The 24,001-nt window shown below is 42.2% G+C and overlaps 2 protein-coding genes across 19 annotated transcripts in view; both read right to left on the reverse strand.

Moving 5' to 3' along the window:
* Window positions 1-105: 105 nt before the first annotated feature.
* sytl2a (synaptotagmin-like 2a) lies at window positions 106-13,380 on the reverse strand. Of its 4 annotated transcripts, XM_076020063.1 has the most exons (20): window positions 13,312-13,372; window positions 11,948-12,363; window positions 11,409-11,563; window positions 10,631-10,742; window positions 9,626-9,695; window positions 9,411-9,519; window positions 7,882-8,384; window positions 7,596-7,773; window positions 5,149-7,077; window positions 4,247-4,342; window positions 3,920-3,976; window positions 3,719-3,804; window positions 3,482-3,586; window positions 3,044-3,216; window positions 2,573-2,675; window positions 2,307-2,474; window positions 2,133-2,229; window positions 1,949-2,054; window positions 1,655-1,860; window positions 106-918 (listed from the first exon to the last, which is right to left on the reverse strand). In XM_076020063.1, exons 2-20 carry the CDS (start codon window positions 12,046-12,048, stop codon window positions 770-772), a joined length of 4,503 nt encoding a protein of 1,500 aa, XP_075876178.1. In that variant the 5' UTR covers window positions 12,049-12,363; window positions 13,312-13,372; the 3' UTR covers window positions 106-769. The 4 variants fall into 4 exon arrangements, with proteins under 4 accessions (XP_075876178.1, XP_075876176.1, XP_075876177.1 ...); XM_076020061.1 differs by having other exon boundaries at window positions 7,596-8,384; window positions 13,312-13,380; XM_076020062.1 differs by having other exon boundaries at window positions 2,313-2,474; window positions 7,596-8,384.
* Window positions 13,381-16,720: 3,340 nt separating this feature from the next.
* The window catches only part of picalma (phosphatidylinositol binding clathrin assembly protein a), a 28,693-nt gene continuing 21,412 nt past the window's right edge, over window positions 16,721-24,001 (reverse strand). For 7 of the 15 annotated variants that reach the window (XM_076020078.1, XM_076020075.1, XM_076020076.1 and 4 more), the window contains 6 exons: window positions 22,413-22,541; window positions 21,888-21,918; window positions 21,697-21,796; window positions 18,296-18,355; window positions 17,608-17,709; window positions 16,721-17,228 (listed from right to left, as the gene is read on the reverse strand). In XM_076020078.1, coding sequence (XP_075876193.1) covers window positions 17,214-17,228; window positions 17,608-17,709; window positions 18,296-18,355; window positions 21,697-21,796; window positions 21,888-21,918; window positions 22,413-22,541 — 437 coding nt within the window. In that variant the 3' untranslated portion in view covers window positions 16,721-17,213. The remainder of the gene's footprint in view (window positions 17,229-17,607; window positions 17,710-18,295; window positions 18,356-21,696; window positions 21,797-21,887; window positions 21,919-22,412; window positions 22,542-24,001) is intronic. The other 8 variants (XM_076020081.1, XM_076020077.1, XM_076020073.1 and 5 more) reach the window with 3 other exon arrangements.

Raw genomic sequence — 24,001 nt, forward strand, 5'->3', positions numbered from 1 at the left:
AATGAGGTAAATGTTCAGCGTATTTATTTGTGTATTTGACTTCCCATGTTTTGGGGGGTCTACTAGTGAGAAACATCAAGAGAGACATGATACAGACATCAGCTCTAAGCTGCACTAATAGTTCCTTTATTAACGACATACTTGCTTGAGGCAGGAATCACAACAAGGCTATTTACAAATGATCACAGTAGCCATAAAATATAGCTCAAGTCAAATGCAAAACATGACAGCAAATAACAATCAGCAACAGAGTTATCCTTAGCAATAGCTAATGGGTTTGTAATAAAATGCTGCAAATGCCAAATATTCAGAAAAAAAAAGTTTTAAGGTGTGTCTTGGGAAAATATCTGTAATCTTGTAACCCAAAATTGCCCCACAAGTTATAGCTGCTGGTGTACGAGTACATGTGTGAATGGCTGCCGTTGTGTTTGAACTTGAGAATCACTGTATATTTATTTTTGATTGAAAACAATGTCAGTGCTCTATAACTCTGTCCTATTTTGAAATTAAATCAAATCAAAAGCCTTTATTGTCATTATATGACGTTGCCTACAACGAAATTAGGAAATTTTGTGTAATTTTAATAAATAATTGAAACAAGCAGTTTTATAGAGTCTTTCTCAATTGCCTCTCAACTTACTATACAGTCACACGTGCACATTTAGGGTGCCGCTTCCACTCATGTGTATAGTATGCGGCCCCATCCTGAAGCACATGCAGTTTCCTTCCATCAAGAACTCACTCAATTATTGATAGCTTTTATACAATCTCACTTGGACATGCCTTTTGACATCACAAACATTCTCAGCGGTAAGACATCCTCCACCCATTCTCCATCAGACTGTAACATCCTCTGCCATAAACTTGCTTCGTCTCTCGTCGAGTCCATCCAGATAGCCTCCACTCCGTAACTCTTCCCTGCGCAGAGAGATGACACGTTTTCTTTTTCGTTTTTTAACAAACTGAAGATCTTTGTTTTAAATTGAAGTAATCACTGAAAGCTTTGAGGACACACATTTATATGAATTGGGGATAGTTGTAATGACATAGACGGTTCCCCAGTATGTTTCCTAGTCTGTTGTTTTTATTCAATATTTATTTTTTTTTAAATGCAATTGAAGATTGAATCATTTATAATATAGTTCTAGTACTTTTTTTTTTTTAAGTGCATATTTATATTTAAAGGCAGTTTTACAATATATAACACATTTTTTGAGCAGTTGCATATGTAAGCTTAATTTTATTTAATGCTCCCACATTTTCTGCTTTGCCGATGTTCTGTACAGTTTGTACAGCACCAAATCATTTCCCTTATTTGCCAAACTGATTTATAGAATTTACTTGTAGATAAAGATGCAAATAATTAAATTAATTAAGGTTCCAAAGAGTCTCTTCCAGTCCAGGGAGCCAATGGGCACAAGATGAAACATGGCCTTAGTAAGTATTACTGCAAACGGCAAGCCTATTACTGGGTAAAGGTGACCATTTTGGTAAAAAGAACTTTTGTCCAAGTGACCTTTGAATTGGCCCTGCAGCTGATGCAATTTTCGAATTTGTATCCACATTAAGATTATACTTGGAATTGGGAGTTAATACAATTTCAGCACCAAGATTGAAACCATGTGAAGACATTATGAGTACAGTGGAATCTCACCTGTGCCCAGCCCAAGCCTTAGACCACCAATGTAATGGTTGCTCAGTCTGTCGTGATCCCACACTGTAATTTCCACACAGGCCTCTTTCAGGTCCTCCTGCCGAAAGCCGTCATATACCATTGTGTGGTTGAACATTGGGTTTGCTGTCCTCTTCACCACCCGCGTCTTTTGTCGGCTTTTCCGGCTTGTATCCGGAAGCACGGTGCTGCAGCAGAATGTGGAAGGATGAATCTGCTGATTTACACATACATGACTGAATAAAATAATAGAAACGTGTCAGTGTACAATGTTACCATTTCACAAAGGGATCGATGATCAGTCCTCTGACTGGAGGGAGATTCTTGCAGTCTTTCACCCAAATTTGCACCTCACCTGTCTCCATCCTGGATGTTCTCTTGCCTGTGAATGTAGTCAGACCACAAAAGTGACAGATCTGAAAGGAGAGATGTGACAAAATAGAAGACTTGATTCACTCACTCTGAGATGTCTGTGGCAGGAACCTGAGTGCAACTCTCATCTGCCCCCTGCTGTCCATCATGTGAGAGGCAGGCGATGCTGGGGATTGCGTCGAGGACTAAAGGATTAAGCAAGGGTGAGTAAAGAGTCTAATTAAATCACTACTACCAATTACAGTGACAACAAGTTAGACACCTTTACCCTGGCCTTCAATGCATATTCATTTATCTGTGTGTTGCTGAAGTCCCACTCTGACAAATCCAGGTCCACCTTGCCCAGGAAAGCGTTTCGCCCAAAAGTGTCATTGTGCCACACCGAGACATTCAGAGTCTGAGTTTTCAACACTTCCATCCCAACCTTAAACTGTGGAGGATAAACAGGCAATGTAAAAAAAAAAAAAAAAAACAACACGAAAATAGAAAAAACGTTTGTTTTTTTTAAATCAAGATGTATTTTTTTACCCTGAGAATTTCGTTGTAGGTGGGGTTCAAAGTCTTCTTTTTCACCGTGGTTTTCCTCTTCCCCAGCTTTGTTTGGTCAGGGAGGAGGTAGCATTTTACATACCTGTCAAATTATGACAACAAACAGAAGCATAGAGTGAAAAATAGAAAATTTACTTGCCTCTGACTTCTAACAGGATTATCTTAAGTGATGTATGAAAGCATTTTTCTGAGTAGCACGCTCAATCATTGAAAATACCTTGTTATCGTTTCATGGTCAATTAAAATCAAAATGATTTTCAATGCCTGTAAATGGCTGATTTGTATCTGATTTATATCAGTGTACCAAGGATGATCAGAATTGCCCCATCATCCTTATTATCATCACCATCATCATCATCATCATCATCATCATCAACAACAACAACAACAACAACAACAACAACAACAACAACAACAACAACAACAACAACAACAACAACAGGCACTCACGGGTCAGAGCGGTTCTTCTTGTTGTCGGCCACAGCCAGATTGTTGCACTGCACCACAAAGATGTGGAACTCTTCCAACTTCTGGATGTAGTTCACTGCAAACTGGATGCTTCCCTCGACTTCAACGTCATTGAGGTCTGCATGGTAAATGCTGCTGATGCTGCCACTGACCTCCTTGATTGTACAAGAACAAAGAAGTAACATAATCTTCTAATCTTGACGTATCGGTCCAATAGTAAGACTACTGTATACAAACCCATTATCAACTTTTTGTTTGAGGAGGAAAGACTACTACTACAGCTCTACTGTCACATGCACATTTTCTCAGGAATTATATTTTTGGACCAATTAAACTGCCATGTGTAGCAAACATGTCTGGGATGAAATGAGTACTGCATTCAAAGACAAATATTGTTGACTGAGCGGCACAGGGACATACAGAAGACATCGAGGCCATTCCGGAAGAGAGGCTTATGTTGGACATTGAGCTGCCTGTGTTTCTTCTCCAGTTCTGGTTGGCTTCAAAGGTGCTGTCACTGTCTGTCTGATGACAATACAGGCATTTTGGTTTTCAAAAAGTATTTATTAGAGCTAATTATGGGGAAAGGGAAGTGGCAGATGAGATGTATTATCTACTAAATACACCACATATGCTGATCCAGTTATAGGGAATTACCTCATCCAGATGAAGAAGTGGCACTGACACACTGGTTTTCATCTGCTTGGAAGTAGATGATGTAACGGCTGGTGATTGAAAGGATGCTGGAAGGGGAAAAAACAAGTAAAACTTTGAATTGGTCATGACAACATTCAACTAGTATTTATAAATGTCAGGGTTTCTTTTGTTGTTGTTGTTGTTTTTTAACTCTGCAGCTACCATTGTCCACACTTTGATTCATCCTCTCTCTCGCTTTATGTTCACCTCTCTCCTCCCCTAAGACAAAGTGAACAGCATTATTTATCAGTCGTATTACTTCTTTTGTCACGTAACATTGACAAGATTACTTTAAAGCTTTATGATGTGCTCTGTATTGTAAGAGACACTTGCCTTTAATAACTGCTTACTCTATAGCTGTGACTGTAAGCAGCCACACTAATACCTCTTTGTGTTTTGGCAATTATCATTGTCTCTAAACCCACTTTAATTAATACTAAAAGAACAAAAAATTATTTTGTAGATTGTACCAAAAAAAAAAAAAGTTACTTGTGTCTGAGAGAAGGTTGTCCAAACTTTTGGATGAGGCCAATTCTGTTGAAGGTCGCTCTTTCAGAGTTGTGGGACTAGAATTGTCCTCATGATCTGCCACAAACAAAACAATCAGTTCTGGAAAATAAAGTCAGTACAGAGGGCAGAGGAAGTTCCTCAGACTATTTGAAATACAATGCACCTAAATTGAGGAAATGGTTAAATGTTTCAGATATTACAATTTTAATGAAGTGTGGCATGTAACCTTTGTGTTAATTACCTATTCATTACCTACCTATGACATTATTAATCGCATGTATCAACATTTTGAACCTTTAAAACAGTGATCAGTTTTTGTTGTCCTTCATCAATGACATCGGAGCTTCGGCTCCTTCATTCATAATATGTTGTTGATGAAACACAACACAAATAAACGATAAAAAAATGACCATTGTAATTTTTGCCCAATAGCTGTCTGAATAACTATACCTGTAGTTGAGTAGATTTGAAGATGACATCTAAAGCTCATTGGAAGAAGCATATACATCCACCAAGGCCAAGAATACTTCTTAGTTAAACCTCAAAGATGCTTTTTGGAATATGCTAATGTAACCCTCCCGTACAGTATGAAGAAAGGGATCTGTGTCACCGTCCCAACCCCTTACAGAGGTTTCTTGAAAATCTGTCCGACCAGTTTGCGTAAATAATTAACTTCCTTAGTGCAGGAAATTCAGGAGGAGAGAAAAAAAACTAAATCACTTGAGATTACAAAGAATTATAGTGCAAAAATGTTACAGTACAAGTGATTTTCAGGGTGAGCAATCAGATTGACCATACCGTTAAGCTTAAGTTTGGTTTACATAACACTAATGATCCTGAATGAGTGTTAATGCTGGAAAAAAAAAAAATCATAAGCTCACTGCTTAAACTTGCCCGAGACAGAGAGCAGGCCCTAGTTGTTCTGTCTTTGTTTTGTCCAACCCAAGAAATGGTCGAACTGTCCGCCTGATTCCTGTGTCCCACGTCACTCTCTGCAGTGTTCCTCTTCTCTGCATAAAAATGAGGAATGTAGGCCTTCTCCTGAGGCCCCAGGTAGTGTTCATAATCCTGAGGGACATAGGATCTGGCAAGACGTGTTGGGCTTATTGGTAGGTCTCTTTTGGATTGGGGTGATGTGGATGAACTTAAACTGTTTGGACCAAAACAAGCGCCTCTATCCTCTGGGTTGGAGGGTGGATCACTTGAGGAGAAATCTGTGCTCCGTTGGTTGTCGGCATGATTTTTCTCCTTGACTTCATGTGAGGGACTCTTCATATGTCTTGGCATGGGTGTGGGTTTCACGTGGTCCTCACTGGCTGTCTTAATTTGGGGCTCAATGTTAATTGGAAATGTTTTCAGAGGGGAGCCTTCTAGACTGGATGTAGTTGGACCGGCGGTTTCTCTTGGTAAGGCCTTTGGGTGGCAGGTCTTTGACGGACTCCTTCTGACTTCATCACCCTGCTCTCTGGGTCTCAGAGTGGCAGATTTACGAGGACTGACAGGCCTTTCTTGCAATTCTGTGTAGGTGCTACTTTGGGAGTGTGTTGGCTGCATGTCCCCAGCACCACTGGAGCTCCTCAGTGGTGACCTGTCTGGACTAACAAAACCCTTCGATGACATTCTTGATGTCTTCAAGAAAACGTACGATTTGGTTTTGCTTGGGGACATTTGTCCCTCTACCTCAGAATTATCTGTGCTATCTGAGGAGGCTCGCCGATCCGTCTCGGCAGAAATCACTTCACAAATTGGATTGTCTTCCTTTACTCTCAAAGGTACGGTTGTCTTGCGCATGTTTTTTTCATCACACTGACTAATTTTAACTGGACTATCTTCCCCAGAGCTGAAAGGATTTGAAACAGCAATTTCCTCTTGTGCTGTAGTTTGGAGTGTTACCAGGGAAGGACCAGAACAGATGAGGTTTTCTTGAGGTTCACAAATCTGTGTTTCTGTTAATGAACCTGTTAGAGATTCATCTGTTTCTTCATAAATAATGACTGGATTCGCTCTATATGTTCCATCCTCCTTAGATAAAGGTATTGAGAGGCTATAGTCACCATGAGAAGTGACAGCTGGGCCTTCAGCAGTGATTTCTAGAAGATCGGAACCATTCTTGGTCATGATCTCAACATTACAGACAGTCGTGGGATCTATGGAAGCTACCGTTCCCACACTGGCAAAATTGCTTTGATTTGTATTGTCATTCGTTTGGGAAGCAGTGCTCTCTTTCTCCCAGAAAGCTCTCAAATCGGACGCTCTCTCTGGAACATGAACATCCATTCCAACATCTTCAGAGATCATTGTTTCCTTAAATGGAGTCTTCTGTAGAGCAACAAGTTGCAGTGTTCTGACCTCTGGCGTTGATGAGATTTTATCTTCTTTTTTGGCACTCGCAGCTTTGTCCAAGCTTTTTTCTGCATCACTCTGGCATAGTATGTAGCCTTTTTCTTCCTGCTTGGGTGTTGCTACCTGCTCTCTCTGTGGGCGTTGAACTTCATCACTTTTATCCACATCCTTTTTGAAAAGACCAAGCAGCTTTTGTTTCAGCTTTGGGGAAATGCCATGAGATAGAGTCTTTGAGCTGCAATTTGTTGGCAGCTTGTTATCCAAGTTGGTCACAGCGGGACTAGGGGCTCTTTGTTTGGGGGCATGAATGTTTTGAGTAGTTGGACAGTCTGCGGCCTGAGCTTGAGAATGATGATCTTCTCCAGGTTCCAACTCCAGGTGAAAAGCATTAAGTGAATCCTTCTCAGTGGATTCAAGCCCAGACATTGTGTCGCCTTGGAACTGAGATTGACAATGTCCAGAGACATCTGAAAAGACAGACAGACAGATGATTGTGATTCTTAGTGTAGTTTTCCCATTGAGGTATCCATGTTAAATGGAGTATGGCAGAAAATTTAAACTCTGAAATCCTGGTCATTCATTCTGCAGTCTTCCCAATACATCATTGTTTACGTATAAAAAAAAATAAATTAGTAACTTAATTAAGTTAATTAAAGTAATAAAATGTGAGCTTTAATTGTTGAAGACTAAAAACTGGTACATTGATAAATGCAAATTTCAGCTCTACTTGTTTTGGTACAAACAATACTTGACGGTCTAACAGACAGAATTAATTATTTAATTTTTAGGATACTGCTAAGGAATGATTCACATAGGATATACTGCAATGTTAAACCTCATAAAATTGCAACCTATGTGAGTTGAAGCAGCATAAACTTACAATATTTTCTAGATAAATGTGTTAGAAGTGTTGTCAATTGTTCATTTAATTGTTCCACTGAGTTTGACACATTGATATTGAAGATGAGCTTTTCACAAGTCTTACCGTCAATGACCTGGGACGGTGTAGTTTCCTGCTCTTGAAGCTTTGCCTTGTTTTCACAGGCGAGGTCAACTTCATGAGCATCCAAAGGGCCCAGGCTAAGAAAAGGATTGGCGCTAACATTGCAATTCTCCAGGCCACTGCTCAAGTCCACCAGTGATGGAGTGATGGCGTCAACAACCTGAGCATCCAAGGGCCTCTCACTGAGAAAGAGATTGTGTGTAGTAACGGTGCTATTCTCCTGGTCACTGTTTTTGTCCACCAGTGGTGGAGTAATGGCGTCAACAACCTGAGCATCCAAGGGCCTCTCACTAAGAAAGAGATTGTGTGTAGTAACGGTGCTATTCTCCTGGTCACTGTTTTTGTCCACCAGTGGTGGAGGGATGGAGTCAACGTCCAGCACACTGTGCTCTCCCAGCTCTTTGCCACTCTGCAACTTTGCTCTTCTGCGAGTAACCTCAGGACTGAACCACACCTGCTTCCTGTCCGTCCACATCTCAGAGGAAGAAGTGGGAGTGACTGGACTTGTCCAGTCATGGTCCGTGGAACCCGTCGAGGAAGAGCGCTTGAGAATTCCACACGGCGCAACGGGGTCAGTTTGTTTCTCCCCTGATCCTTCTACCTCCGCAGTCCAATCCCGAGCGCTAAAAGTGAGCACTTCATTTGTTGGTGCTGGTGTTGGTGTTGGTGTTGGTGGCAGAGCAGGTGCATTCTGAGGGACTGAGCTATCACCAAGGATTTGTTTGAATTCCTGGGCAAATAAAGTGCTGCCAGAAGATGATGCTAAAGGCCCTGAAAAAGGAAACATGATGAAAATATTTTTAACACATGTGTATCAGATTAGATTTTTTTCTTTTTCATAGTAAAAAAGTCCATATAGGCAATATTCCTATAAGAGATAACACAGAACATTTTTTTTTACAAAACAAAACATTTTCAGATAAACCCTTAACTTGCATTTTAGAAACACTGGTACATCAGTGTTGATCATAAAAGACATATCAGTAAGAGATTTTTTTTATTGCACAAGAAAACATTTTAATACTTCACCCCTGCAATGGTTTAATATTATTATTTTGTTAACCTTTGGTAAAATACCAAAAAAAACACCATAAGTTTAATAATTCAAACAATCAATTAAAACAAGATTCCTAAGGTTTACCATGGTTACATTTACTTCACTAAACAGTCTGAGGCTAATTGGTGTCACTTGTTTTCTTCTCATCCTCAAGACCCTCCCACAAAAACATTGTTTCCATAGTTCTTGTTGAACGCTTTCAGCAGCCGCAAGTCATGCAGTAGAGATTAGGGCTTTGGAATGTATTTCTGCATAATCCCCTGACTGGTCTGGCAGCCTTGTGTGATTTAACTTCCCTTTACTCTGACAGCTCATGGGAAAATGCCTGCTCCCAGCTCACTGGTGCATTTTGCAGTCACTACAAAACAACTTTTATCCGATCAAAAGCTTCACCACTGAGCGCTACATGCAACAATATTTTGCTTTTTTTTTTTTCCCCTGCGACCGCATTAAAATTGTCAAGCTGCAACCATACAAATAAGACAGTTAGTAATGACAAGCAGGTGCATGCTTCCCATTGCCATGCAAAACCACTGTCGATGCCAACATGCTGCGCTGAGATCCCACACACCCATGAGTCCGCAACACTTGAAGAAAAAGACTTACGTTGGTTTTGAACCTAAGATCTCTCATCCATCAATTGGTCCGCTCATTAACACAACACAATACATGACGATCATGAGTTTGCAGAGAATTAAACATTGCCTGTTTCATATCAGATGTCCCAAATAAACACATACCCTCAGTCAGTGTCTGGGTTTCCTCCACTGCCCTGGTCGATGACTGACCATCCTTTTCTTCATAGGTGTGGATACTCGTCACCGCGACGTCGAAGGGATTTTGCCTTTGCTATAAAGCACATAGATTGTGTGACAAGTAAAACCTGCTTCACTAAAACACAAACTGATACACTTTTTAACTTGTGTTTTTTGGACAAGACAGGACGGGTACCTACCCTTGTAGGCGACTGCAGAGCTGGTTTGGGCACATCGTGTTGAATTTCATGTCTGTCCTGGTTTTGATTCCTGAAAATATCAGTTTAGAAGATTAAAATAAAAATCACTGGGTAAAATAAACTGTCCTGGGTACATAACCTGCTATTCACTTGACAAAAAAGAACAAAAAGAAACAACCCCCCCAAAAAATATTATTATTATTATTATTATTATTATTATTATTATTATTATTATTATTATTATTATTATTATTATTATTAACTGTAGTTGTGTGATGAAGTGAAAAATATGTTGGTATCCTGTTATGGGATCACCTAGGGAGGCTATGGAAAACATGAACTCGTGAGACAGTGTAAGACGATTACTGGGACCTACAGGGGCCAGGTATGCCTATCATTTCTCTCAATGTACAATTCCACTCTTCGCCTGCACTCACTGCTGCAGCCAAATAATCTACTCAACGAACTGAGCATGTGACGGTGCTCAACACGGAAGAATTAGTTGCTGACTCTGAAATGGGCTCAGGGTTTGTACTGTGAAATTAAAAAGAATATACAAATGCAAGTTAAAATTCAATGTGAAATAAGTGAGATTTTGGCTAAATTTGCCTCTCTTAATTAACTAAATTAAGTATCTATCTATCTATCTATCTATCTATCTATCTGTTTCATTTAATGTCAAAATATCATAAAATATAATATCATAAAATCAACAAACAAGAAGACACCCCGACTCGCTCACAGCCAGCATCATAATGGGAGAAAGAGAGTTTGAGTGACTCAGAACATGGCACCGTTACTGGTCCCTTTAGAGCACAAGCGAGATGGACCTAATAAAGTGGCTTCTGAGAGCAACGTTTGACAGTGAACCTTTCTCTCTCTCTCTCTCTCTCTCTCTCTCTCTCTCTCTCTCTCTCTCTCGCTCTCTGTCTCTCTCTCTCTGCCTCCCCCTCTCTCTCTCTCCCATACTCACTCTACTTCAAAACACTTGCACTTCATACTCACCTCTCATTGCCGGGTTGCAGCAACAGTCCGCTGAGCACCGGTGGAACGAAGACCTCTTTGTTTTCACTCCCCATAAAACTGGGCCTCTCCGGCAAAATCTGAGAGAGTTCCACTGTAGCACACAACGTAAAATAACACATAGCATAATGCATGTTTGCATAATATATCATTATCGTCAATGCATCAAATATGAATGAAAGCAGATTTTTCTTTTCAATAACTGGATTACACTGGGGTCAAACACTGAACCTGCTCAGAGTTGTTGTTCATTCATGTGCGATGATTTGAGAGTTCCTAAGCGTGTGCTGACCTTTCGGTCTAGAATTCCCTGTGTTGGTCATGTGGATTATCACAGCATTAGGAAACAGAATGCAGGAAGATTTTAAAAAAATTCAGATTGGTCAAAACAATTTTTGATGGTCTCAAGAAATTCAGATATTAGAAAAAATAATTGAAACTATTTCCCTGAGGGCAGAGTTGTCATGGAAGGAATACCTTGTACATTTTATTATTCATTTTATGGCCAATATATAGTCATGGATATGTGCAATAGCACATAATGAACCAGATTATAATCAAGGGGTTGATTATCATTATTTGGTAAGTTGTAGTTAACTGTCTGAGTAAAGGGCCAATGTTTGGAAGACTTTTTAACCATTGGTCGACACATAGTTTGGTGTGGCTTTCTTAATTCAGTTTTGCTACCAGGCAGAAACGATTCTAATTGCTTCACACTGCCTTCGGTTTGTTGCATATATGCCAGTTAAGAGAAACTCACATATGGTCAATGGTTTGTAAGTCTGTCTCATAGAGGCTCTGATGAGGTCCGAGCCATGGATGCGATCCTGATGGCGAAGCTGCTTGGTCTCGTAGAACCATTCTCCACTCAGGTACCTCAGCTGGTCTCTGTTAATTGTGTTCTTCTGGAGCCTCCTGAGGAAAGACAAGTGCATTGGAATGTCACGTCAATACCACAGAAATTACGGATATAATGTTAAGATTTCATTTACAAATTTGAAAATTCGTCAAACTTATTTAAAGGAGCAAATACCAAAACAAGTCGGTTCAGTCATAGTATCGAACAAAACCAAAAGAAATCTCAGAAGTATAAATGGGTTATGTTTTAATTTCTAATAGTCAATCATTTAGTGAACTGACTTTGCTTGATACTAGATTGTGCAAATACTGTCAACATTTGTCTATCAAGAAAACAGACAGAAAAGATAAAGTATGGCTTCAGTTCAGCTGAAACCATGACGGGTACGCATACAGCTCAGACCTGAAGCTACAAAACAAGTTGCTACTGTGACAACTCACTGCACTCTCTGCTCCTCGGCTTCCTTCAGGCTGGCATCCCTCTTCAGCACTGCCCGGATGGTCTCCTGCTCCTCCTCCGTGAGGAAGCTCAGGTCGATCATGGTTGTCTGGCTGTCCTGTAGCTGCGCGCTGCTGCACCTGGGTGCCTAATCTCTGCACATCATGAGTGTCCTTCAGACTTGTCTTGTTCTTCAACGCTGCCAAAGAGTGAGCCCTGTCTCTGTCAAGGAATCCAGAACTTACAAACCCAGAGTTGTCTAAGCTTTTTTAAACCGATGAAAAATGATCAAGAAAGGAAATTAGAGATTAGGAGATTATTATTGTTTCTGATGGATTTTCACTAGTTTCAAACATGTTTGGTGTCAGCTGGGAAAACAGTGGGCGTGCCTTGTTCGACACTGGAGATCAGCCACAATCTGGAAGAGCAGAGAGCACAACACAATCACTCAGTGTGAGCAACAAGTCAAAAATAAAACGTGTACAAGCACGACATGGGCACGGGCAGAGCAGGAGCCTGATTTCATACACAGGTCACGACAACAGCTTGATGAAAAAGAGTTCCTTTGTCGTGACTTGACATGTTACTCAGCCGACGGTCTGATGCTTTTTCTCTAAAAGCAGTTTTCTCTCACACGACGAATGGAACCTAATCTCACAGTCTCAATCAGACTTGGCACGGATAAAGCAAGATATTGCTAGATATCAGATGAGATATTAAAGAAAAAAATTACATTTTCAGGTGCTTTATTTGTACAGCGGCGTACTGCCGCTTAACTCCAGAGGTTTCCATTTACAAAACACACCAGGAATTGTAGGAAATGTATTTGTTACGTTGGTGATTTGTACTTTGCCAACCATCAATAAGTTGAGTTTGTGTATCTTGTAATTACTACAGAGCGTTGTGACGTGTGAGAAACCTTTGCCTGCACAAAGAATGTTGCATGTCCTCCCACTCCACAGGGGAAAGTTTAGCCAAGGAGACTTATTTCCTTGTTTTCTCTTGCTGTGACTTGACTTATTTCCTTGTCACTCTCTGACTCCCTTGAGTCAAACTCAACATTTATTCAGAACATTTATTATTAAACAAGTAACGCTCATTTTATTTTACCTATACGTGTATGAGTTGTTGCTGCAATATTATGGTCTATATGCCAGTAGTTGCAGTTAGCAAAAATTATTGGGTGGAATGACAAAAATCACATTCACATCAGGATCAGAAAGTAGCCGTTTCTTCTGATGCCCTGTCTTTAAATTTGCACTCAAAACACACACACACACACACACACACACACACACACACACACACACACACACACACAAAGCAAAATAAATAAACACATAAGATTTGAAGCATGTTTGCTCACCTCTGGCTGCTGTACCCTGCTGAGTGAAAGCCAAACTTCAACTGAATCCTGGCTGGCTGGGCTGGTGAGGGTGGGAGGGGCTATCAGCATACATACAACAGTAGGGGGCAGTAGAAAGTAGCTTAGAGTTTGCAGCCAGAGAAGGATTTTATGCTCTATTGAAGATCAGACAGCAGTCTGCCACGAGTCTAGACCTAGAGAAACTTTATTGTGTTTGTTGTAAGTTTTATTGTAAAAAAAAATAAATAAAAAAAAATGCTTGCCTTTTCTCATAAACCACAAAAAGTCATTATGTATTGTTAGAATACGTCTGAACTGATTATATATTGCACGTGAACTAATTATATAATCTATTGTTGGTTATAGGGTTATAATATTCTGTATAACTGTGATCTTCAAACAACAAACAAACAGAAGGTCAGTAGATACATACTGACCTTCTATTGACCTTCTATTCTACTGACAACAAACATGTTGTTGTTGTTTTTTTTACATTTAATAATGAATGTACCTATAATAAGTACTGGCTAAATGCTGTGACCGACAAGAGAAAGCATAAGGTCATGAACGTCAACACACACGTACCACAAATTCAAAAGTATTTCTTAACAAATCCAGCTGCTGTAGGCCACAAGGTGGCAGCAGAACTCTGTCCAAGAGCGCTGTCCAATCAGTCATGCACTGACAGTTTTACCTGCACGGAATCAAAAGGTCTGAATAGATGTGTACTTATTAAGACATGAAGCAGTTAAAGCAACGTCCGTTTGTGTCAAGAACTATATCAACCCGAACACCAAACAAAGTCTTCAACACCGATTTCCACACTGATGTCACTCATTAATGCAACCACCAGGCACCCTTATAATTACAATCGGTTAGTATTGTTTACTGTGGTCTGAACCCAGGTGAAGTGACTCCACTCGTTATTGCAAACCTGGCAGTGATGGAAATCAGGCATTGTACGGACTAAGGTGCTGTCAAAAAAAACGTATCCATACGTGTAACCATTCAATATGCGTGTGTACACTGACATATCATACACAAAACCATTCTTTCATAGACGTGAGTCTGTGAAAGTGCCTATGTTTTTTTTTTTTTTGTTGTTGTTGTTTTATGAATAGGTAATTAAAGCTCGTGACATCAAATATTTCTGAACGTACAAGTCGAAAAAAAAAAAAGTGAGACGACGTCACTCGGCTCGTCGAACCAGGCCCGATGACGGTCAAGCTCGTCGCTATGGAGCTAAAACGCCGCGTGTCTTTGAAAATACAACTGTGTGTTCGTGGGATGGATTGGCTACACGTTGCACTGTGCTAATTTGTGTCGGAATAGCTAAACGACCAACATAATTTTTTTTAGGGAAATACTGTAGAAATAAATTCCATTCTTGCTCGAACTGGAATAATAAATGATGAAAATGATACATTATTTCGTGTATTTCAGCATTAATAGAAGTTACCCATCTTGTTTTTGCTACCAAAACTGGTGACATGCGACTTGTTAATCAGTGTGTGTATGTACTGTCCAGAAAAGGAAGACGTTAATACAGCAGGTTTCTACCAAAGCCATCCACTGCGCTTGGTTACACACGAAAATGTCCCATTGAGTGGGTCGATAAGATTCGAAAGGGGCGCACCAACACTGAGGCTCTTTAATGATGAGGTTGGGGAGGCCATTAATTCCGACATGAAAGTAGGCTTCCCACAGCCGCGCACTCGCGTCTTCATGCATTTCAAATAAGGGGAAGTGGCCTCGCAACAAAGTGTCTTCTCATCGCTGCCGCAGGAGAGGCCTTTGCCAAGCAGGATGTGGCTCTTACAACGGCTCCTTCTGTGAGCGCGGTGTTGTTGTAGTTGATGATGATGATGCACATCGACGAGCCGCTGCTGGTGCACCTGTGGATTCCATAATGAAGCAGCCAACTGGCTGGTGACCCCCCTCTGTCGCTGGGATTATTTGTTTCACCTGCGACCAGGGTTTTTCCCAGCCTTCGAGCCGTTTAAAAAATAAATTCCAATGGCACTTCACCCAACCAAAAAATTATACAATGACTTTTTTTTTTTTTTTTTAGCCTAATAATGACAACATAGCATATTCATTTATTTAATACTCTGGGCCTGTTTAGATGCACGCAAAGCTGATATTGTGGGAGGAACTGAGGCAAAATAGGTTTACAATCCTTTTAAAGCAGTCACTCGATAATGGAATTTTTTCTTTTGAGCGATTCAGTAAAACTGGATAATCTTTCACGGCACAACTGACTTGATCTGACGATACACTGGTGTGCCGCAGATCAAGTCAGCGGCCGCACCCCCCCCCACCCATGTCAATGTGAAATATACAACAGAGTGTTGGAAAATGATATAGGACACCGGGGTGTTGAAGCTTGCACTTTATTGAAAAAAAAAAAAAAAAAAATCAAAACAAACAAAATATAATCTGCAAGGGACGATGCAGAAAATATGCTCAGTTAATGAATTAAAGGGCCACTTTTATGTCCAGACCACCTTCCGTGTTACGCGCACCCGCCCACCCGCGACTGGCAGGATTATGATTTTTATATACAAGGAGCCGCCGATCAACAGCGCTCTGTTCTCCTGCTGGACTGGGCCGCTCGGCCGGCCTCACCCACCGGGACGCCCGGCCTCATCCACCCACCCACCCGCCCGCCCACCTGTCCATCCATCCATCCATCCAGGTGCATCCCAGCATGCCAACACACTGTCCCGACTGGCCCGGTGCTCACCTGCTGGAAACGTGATCTGAGCTTGAAAGTGACCCCCCCGCCCCTCCGTCCACAACCCCCCCGCACACATTCAAGTTGGAAGAAGGGCAGCCGGCAGCTTTGTTAAAATGGAAAAGGATAAATGGAGGCCAAAAGAAGCGTCAGAAGCATAAATGCGGATTTCCTATCGCACGTTTTTCATGACGTGCGGGAATGGAAGAAGAATGCTCCCCCTCCCCGCGCCAATTCATAGAAAGCACGCCCCCCCCCAACAATTTGTTGGTGTGATGGATTATTCATTTTCCAATGCGCAACCCTCCATGTGATCTCATCCAGTCACGCATCTAAACTGCGCGAGGCATCGTCCGAGCGAGGACGATTTTGTGCCCGGCAGCAACTCTTTACACTTTATATTAACTTAAAAAAACAAAACAGAAAACATAATTATATCTCAATCACTCAAAATCCAATTCTACAGTCAATCATACACTACGCATGAACCCCAAGACCTTCCACAAGGAGGAGTCAGTGACTAGTAACATTTACATTATTTTATGCCATCCTTTTCTTTTGCAAGTAATCATAAATAAATACAAATAATACACAAGGAATGTCTACTGCAAACAATAAAAAAAAAAAGAAAGAAAATAAAGAAAAAGGTGTGGTGTGAAATTCCAAATAGTAATCAGGGGGTGATTTAACCAGGTAACCGTGATTAATAATCCGTGAGCCTCACCTCAACAGAAAAAAGGGGAGGAAAATGACTCGATCGGCGTGACAACCACCCAAATCTTTTTGTCCTCCCCAGGCCACGTGCTCACACTCCCTTTCAAGTGTCGTTTCTCTCCTGCTCCGGATGCAGTGAGGGGGGCTGTTAATCCGTCCACATGGTGTTGTTGTTGTTGTTGTTTCTGAATGGCAGCAAGCACACACTCTTCTTCACCCTCTATGACTTAGACATGACTAGACAGGCACAATGTCCACTGTGATGCCTCTCTGAGACGAGTTGCAGCAGCCCTGCCGGGGCTCCCGCCGGGGATTGGATGCGTCGAGTCTCGTTTGGGCCTTTTTCGTTCTCAGAGAGAGGTGACTTCATTGGTAGCAAACTGCCGGTTTGCTTGGAGAGTTGACTTTGTCGTGAAAGTTTTCGGGGTTGGGAAACGCCCCCTCGCTCAGGTTACATGAACTGCATCTGATTTTGAAAACGATACAAGCAAATTAGTACAAATTTGTGCAAATTCATGCAGGCTAAGGAGAAAGCAAATGCTGAATTTAATCGATCGTCTTTCCATGTCTTCATTCATGAGCTACAGTGATAATGTCTAGTCTGTCAGGCTAAAAGCAAAGACTGCATTTACTTCCCATTTCAGTCAAAGCCACTGACAAAGAAAATGCAACAGGTCACGGACAAAGTCCTTGTGGGAACCCTTTTACTTTTATTTATTTTTTAGAAGTTTTAATATCACTAGACCATAGGTGTCAAACTTTGGCCCGCAGTGCAATTATAATTGGCTCGCAACAAGTCACTGCCGCAGTGAGGCAGAGTGGGAGAGAGTGTCAACATTTCTTACCTGGGCACCTGGATTGTTGCCAAAGGGGTTGGCTGGCCTCACGATGGGCTGGTTGTACATCAAAGTCGGCTGAGCCATCATCATGGATCCCATGTTAGGAGGCTGACGGGAAAAAAAGTGGGAAAAATGATGAGCTCTTCTCTGAGTTGATCTTCAACTTCATCCGTGCCAACCAACAGGCTAACGCAGGATGTGGGTGGACAGATGGATGGATACACAGGGGGGACTTAAAATGATGGCTGTTAATTAACTGCTTCTTCACGGTCGATACGATAATCCATAAATCACCGTCTCGTATAATTGCATGTTATATGCAATTCCAATTTATATAATTTTCAACTTCTATGCAATTACAACACATATAATTTGCAGTTGTGCATTCAGGAGAAAAAAACAATCTAAGATGCAGTGATGAAAAGCTGACATTTATGACAGCAGACAAAAGTTTCAGCTCTTCAAGTTTGTCTGTGTGTGTGTGTGTGTGTGTGTGTGTGTGTGTGTGTGTGTGTGTGTGTTGCACCTCCAACATAAAGGTTACACCAATTGTGATGACCTTGGTGAATTACCACGTTCTCTTCTATACCTCCACATAATGGAGAGTGCTCCCGCGCCCTGGCAACCAATGAATGTGGAAGACAATGGAGTTTTTCTGTGTGTGAACGCGTGATCACTATCCAGGCCGACTCACCACTGTGTATGCCATCATGCCCGTCGGTGTCGTAGCAGGAAAGGCCATGACAGACGGCGCCTGAGGTGACACAAAAATATGAGATGAGTCCGTCTGCAGAATCAGGACGTTCGCTCGCGTCTTAGTTTATTCATGGGTCGAACACAAGTTTGACTTCGGTGGATGAGTTGCAGTCATGATTATTTTTTTAAGGGAGAGCGGGTTTATCTCTCAATCAGTCAGTCAACCGATCATCTTAGCATCCGATGGGAACTTTCATATATACAAGGGAAGGGCTGATGAAGTAGACACTGTTCCTCAGCAGGGCGTGACAAAGCTTTTAAAGGTCACCCTTCAGAATTGTCAAGCATCTTATGCCTTTAAAAGGTCCCATATTATGCAAATGTCCTCTTTCCCAGTGTTCTCCAACAATACTGTATTTTTGGACTGTCCATGAACTTCTCAGAAAGGAAGCCACCACCCAGTTCCTTTAGTTGATTGCAAGAAAATGAAGGAGAAAAGCAGTTTTGACGTAATCTCTCTGTGGCGTCACGAAGGGCACTAATGACTCCATAATAGCAGTCCCACAATAATGACAAAAGTCCCGGCCACCAAATGAAACTATTTTTTGGGTCAACTTTCTGTCTCCTTCCAAACCTGTTAAAGTACAACACAGCATCAACAGAAACGTGTGTTTTTGCATCCTACAAAGCTTTTGGACAATTCATTTGAAAAGTTACAGCAGTACAGCTGCACACAATAAAATGCATCCTCTTAACTGCTTTTCACAAAGGTGCAATATAAGACTTATTTATGTCAGTATGTAGACAGCTGTAAATAATCCAACTGGTCACAAGATGTAAATATCTTGTATGTTTCCTTTCTTACCTTACAAATGTTTTATTTCCTTATTGCTTTGTATTTTATATAATTTTTCATCTTTTTGCACTGTACCGTGACTGTAATTGTATAAATTTCCCCAATGTGGGATTAATAAAAGATGCTCTTTTCTATTCTATTTTAAAGGAGCAGCCTCACTGTAGCCTCACTGAAGGACAAAGAATTCCTTGTACGGCACAATGCTGACATAAGTAAAATCAACTCCATGAATCCTAAAACACGGACCAAAGAGGTTCAAACACCATGTATGTGATCAAATAGAGGAATTCAAATGACGACTTGAGCGACGGGGAAACGAGAGTGTGAAGTGGCCGTGTGTGTGTGTGTGTGTGTTTGTGTGTGTGTGTGTGTGTGTGTGTGTGTGTGTGTGTGTGTGTGTGTATGTGTGTGTGTGTGTGATGGAGTGTCCACGGGGCCGGCGCAGGAGCCGCTAGTGGAAAGAGATTAGAGAGAATAAAGTAGAGGAGCCTTTTCTCTGCAGCCCCTGCAGTGATAACAAACCCAGATTTGTCTATAGCCCGGCCCTCTGGGGAAGGATACGTTTCATTAACTATTCAGTCGTTGGCACGGGAGGCACAAGTGAGTCAGATGTGACGGCGGTGCCAGGAGAGAAAAAAGTCTTTGCTTTCACAGACTGGGCTTGTTTCCTCACACTGAGAGCATCCCTTCACCAATCCTCCTCTGCCGACAGTGTTCAGTTTGTCTCGCAGACGTCTCACTTGGCATTAAATGATCGTATTTCGAGGCTGTTGCCCAGCGTTTGGCCATCACTCTCTGATGGCTGTCGGATGACGGCTGCACCTGCTTTTCGGTACGTCTGCATCCTTGGAGGGAGCGACTCTTCCCGGCGTCTCCGAGAGGAAGCACTCGCCGGCCTCGCCCCGACTCTCAGACTCATCAACAACTCCGCCGCATTAATAGGAGCTGGTTTTTTCCTCTCATCCGCAGTGGTTTGGTTAACTCCGCGAGGCCGCTGAATTGCAGAGATTAACTCGCTAAATCATCTCCACCGCCGGTACGGATACTCGGCTGGGCAGTGCACGGCTGGAGAAAAGGAGCTCGGGTTGGGGGAGGACGCAGGCAGCTCCGCTCGCGTTCAGAGGTGATGCAAGTAAGAGCTACTACTGCAGACGTGCAAACAACAACGCAGAGGGACTGTCGCACTGTGCATACTTTTAGCCAGTTTTACAATTGTTCTCACACTCCACAAAGTGTCTTCGTGAACGCTGTGCTTCTTTTGGATTTAAAAAAAGAAAAATTGGTTGTTGTTTTTACTGCTGTTTGCACGAACTTTGTTCAGCACGGCCACTTTGACGTCTCACAGCACATCCAATGAGCATGTGACAAATAAGGTTCTCGAACGTTGAAATGAGTGCCGTGTTGCAGCGCGACAGGAGAAGCAGGACAAGCGAGGACACCGCAGACAGCTGGTGACATCGATATCCAGCAACAATGACAACATTCAACCCCCTAAAATTCTTTGACAGCCATAAACGCAACGCTGCAATGACGCCCCCTCCTCTCCTCCCTCGTGCTGCAGTGTCTGGCAGCAGTCTGCAAACAGCACGCAGAAATGTAAAGCGCAGAGACGTAACCAAAGGTGCCAGACACGCCGGGGCTGTTGTTTTAACAAGCCGAGGCAAAAGCAATCGGACGCTGCCGGCAGACTCGGTCAGGGAGAGATAAAAGGAGTCTGAGGAGGCGAGCGGACGCTGGAGACACAGAAATCCGGAAAGAGTGAAGTTCCATCCAGGAAAACAGTGAACCATCAGTCAACACCTCACACTGGAGAATTAGAGAGACTGATTTGGCAGAAGGGAAAGCTTGACTCAACACACTTCCTGAGTCTGTGTGTGTGTGTGTCTGTGTGTGTGTGTGTGTGTGTGTGTGTGTGTAGGGGCCAAGAAAATAATTAACACCATAGAACAGAGCCTTGAAAAAGGCATGTGAAACATATAACCCATTTAGGAAGCACAGCGAGATTAAACTGTAGATTAAAAAGAGACTATCTAAACCACAAAAAAATAAAATAAAAAAAAACAAAAACAAAAACTGGCTGCAGCTGAAAGGAGCTAACAAAAGTTCATTTCCGCTGGGTTCAATGCGAAAAGCTTGTTTGCGTGCAAGACAGGCGGGTCGACACGTACGCAGCTGCAGAAGTCTCTTTGGAAATCAGCATTCCGGTCTGGAGTGCACAACAAGCTCAATTTTCCTGTCCTGCTGTGCATTCATAAAGTGTGTAGATGGCAGTGGTTTGGGATGCCAGGTTTCTAAAAAACCCTGTTTGCAGCACAGCACTGGGTTCTGAGGTATGCTTGAGTAGAAATGCAGTTCAGCCATTCTGCGAGATAGTTTGTTAGCTTCATTAGCGGTATTTACTGTGTTCCTAATTGTAGCTTCGGTATTTGTCGTCCTCTCTCTTTGCGTTTGCTCTGTGAAAACAGCGCATTGTCTGCAGTGCTGCACAGCTGTCTGTGTCCGTCAGGCCGTCTCAGCGGAGTGCGGCCGGCTCGGAGACGTACCATGGTCGCAGGGTTCCAGGTGGTGGACGGTGCCGTCTTGGGCTGCCAGTTAGTTCCACCTGTCAGCCTCTTCTCTCCAGGCTGACTCCAGTGAAGGTCGCTTTGGTGATCGGGGTCAAAATAATATCGGCAATTAGTCACGTAGAATTAAAGTGGTTAACGATGGTTAATTGCTAATCGAGTGCACTCACTTCTTGGCTGTACCGTTGCCGATTCCCAGATCTAAAAAGGCAAGAGAACAATCGCTGAGTGCACAGCCACGCAGAAAATAAATGAAAAAAAAAAATAAACTGCAGAATTTACTACTTTGATGAAATTGATTCCATGGAGTGCCTCGAGTGCAGATTGCTGTAATTTAGGCTACTGAGCACTGGTACAGTGAGGCCAATTTATTCCCATGGCAAATGGATTTGATTCACATTTGGATCCAAATGGGGATCAGTTCAGGGGCTGTTTGGCAGGGATGAAGGCATCCAAAGCCACAGACATGCATATTATGTAGCAGGGTTAAGTTGAGGCAACTGGCGATCTTGAAGACCTTACGCCTCTCATCCGAAAGGCTTCTTCAGAGAGGCCAAACGTCTTCAAGAGAAGCCCAGTTGCCGCAACTTAACTGGTCTCACTGGTTTCAATTTCAACTGAGCTCATGATTTGTTGCACCATCATTCAAGTTTTGGCGGCGGTTTCTAGCAATGGACGCAGGAAGGGAAACTCACTTCCGACGAGGTTGGCGAGCGACGAGTCCAAATCGTTTGACACCAGCTTGTGGGTCAGCTGGCCATTGGGTGTGATGCCCTGATTGGGTGAGGACGCCACTGTGGGTTTGAGAATGCCGCCTAGAACATCTTAATCAAAAGGAGACGGGACAAAGGGAGAGGGAGGAAAGGGACGGAAGGGTACGTACGGTAAGAGGTCGGGGTGGGGGCGGGGGCGGGGGCCCGACAGGTGAAGACAAAAATACAAACAGACACACAAAGACAAACGTAACGGCACAAAAGAAAATGAACCCAACACACACACACGCACATTTAAACACACAAACAGAGGAGACTTGTTGAGCGTGGATGAGGCAAAAGCAGAATTCACATCAACAACAACCAAAACAAAAGCATAAAGCGCAGACTGTGTGAGGTGTGTATGCGAAGTCAACTCACCCAGTCATGCATATGCCATGCAAAAAAGCCAAGGCCCCCCGAGGAGTGAGTGTGTGCAACCCCGAGACAAGGGAAGAAAGAATAAAGACAAAGCCGTGAGACTGTGAGCAGCTCGGACCCCCGGTGAGGGTGCTGAGAGCCCAGGTGCTGAATGCTAGTTTAACGACCCGCTAACTCATTCAGGAACGACACATTTGTGTAGCAGTGGTGAAACAAGGGGAAAGGAGCCTTAAGGACGCCCTCGTGGTGACGTTAGTCAAACAACTGGAAATTGAGATGATTGTTTTGGTGAACCTGCATCAGTGACCTGTAGAGCGTTACACATTCTCCCTTTACTCTTTCATTAATAACCTAATTTAATTATAATCACACCTTTCTGTAGTGATTTTATGACATGCTGCTAACGTTTCCTTCAATAAACTGACTACAAAAAATTTGTTTAGCACATAAGTCAGTAAAAGTTGAAGCTTTGAAGTATTGAACGGGAATACAAGTCATTCTATTTTGGTTCATTATTGCCAGAATGACACCGAGCATGGTGGTGAATATAAAGAAATCATTTGACAGTCTTCTCCATGTCTTGCCTCCTTTGGGGGCTCATGTCGACTCAGTGGTGGTGTGTTTGCTTAATTGGAATTTTGCCAGCAGTATCAAGGTAATGTGTGTTTGAGACACTCTGGTCTACAAAGGGAAATGCCGAGACCATCATGGAATGCAAACTAATGCAAATTTGCATTTCAGTGAAAGCAGTTACAGTGCAGTGCCAGACTACTCGGGTCCGGTGATGTCCTATTATTCACTTTGTGTTAGTGCTGCCTTGTGTGAGTGTTACTGGATGGTTTCCACAGAGATGGTCTCAATGTTAATATTGTTGAGTATTAATAATTGGACACTTTCCCTAATGTTTCTGGGATATTGCTCTTTTATGCTCATCATTTTTTGCCCATTTTAAACTTATCTGCAGGGCGTGTTGTCCTCTATAAACTGATAATGTCAATGGTAATGTGAAGCAAACTGAGTATATTTCCATAAAATGAATGAGAATGTACAGTCAATGGTTTTCCCTATGACCTCCCCAGGAAACTTAATTGTATGTTACTCAGAGAATTGTTCCTGCACCAAAAAAAAAGCAAACAAAAAATGCATTGTTA

The sequence above is a fragment of the Nelusetta ayraudi genome, unplaced genomic scaffold (genome assembly GCF_046127955.1).
Source record: "Nelusetta ayraudi isolate G7.1 ecotype Tasmania unplaced genomic scaffold, CSIRO-AGI_Nayr_v1 ptg000011l, whole genome shotgun sequence".
In the NCBI taxonomy this organism is placed as follows: Eukaryota; Metazoa; Chordata; class Actinopteri; order Tetraodontiformes; family Monacanthidae; genus Nelusetta; species Nelusetta ayraudi.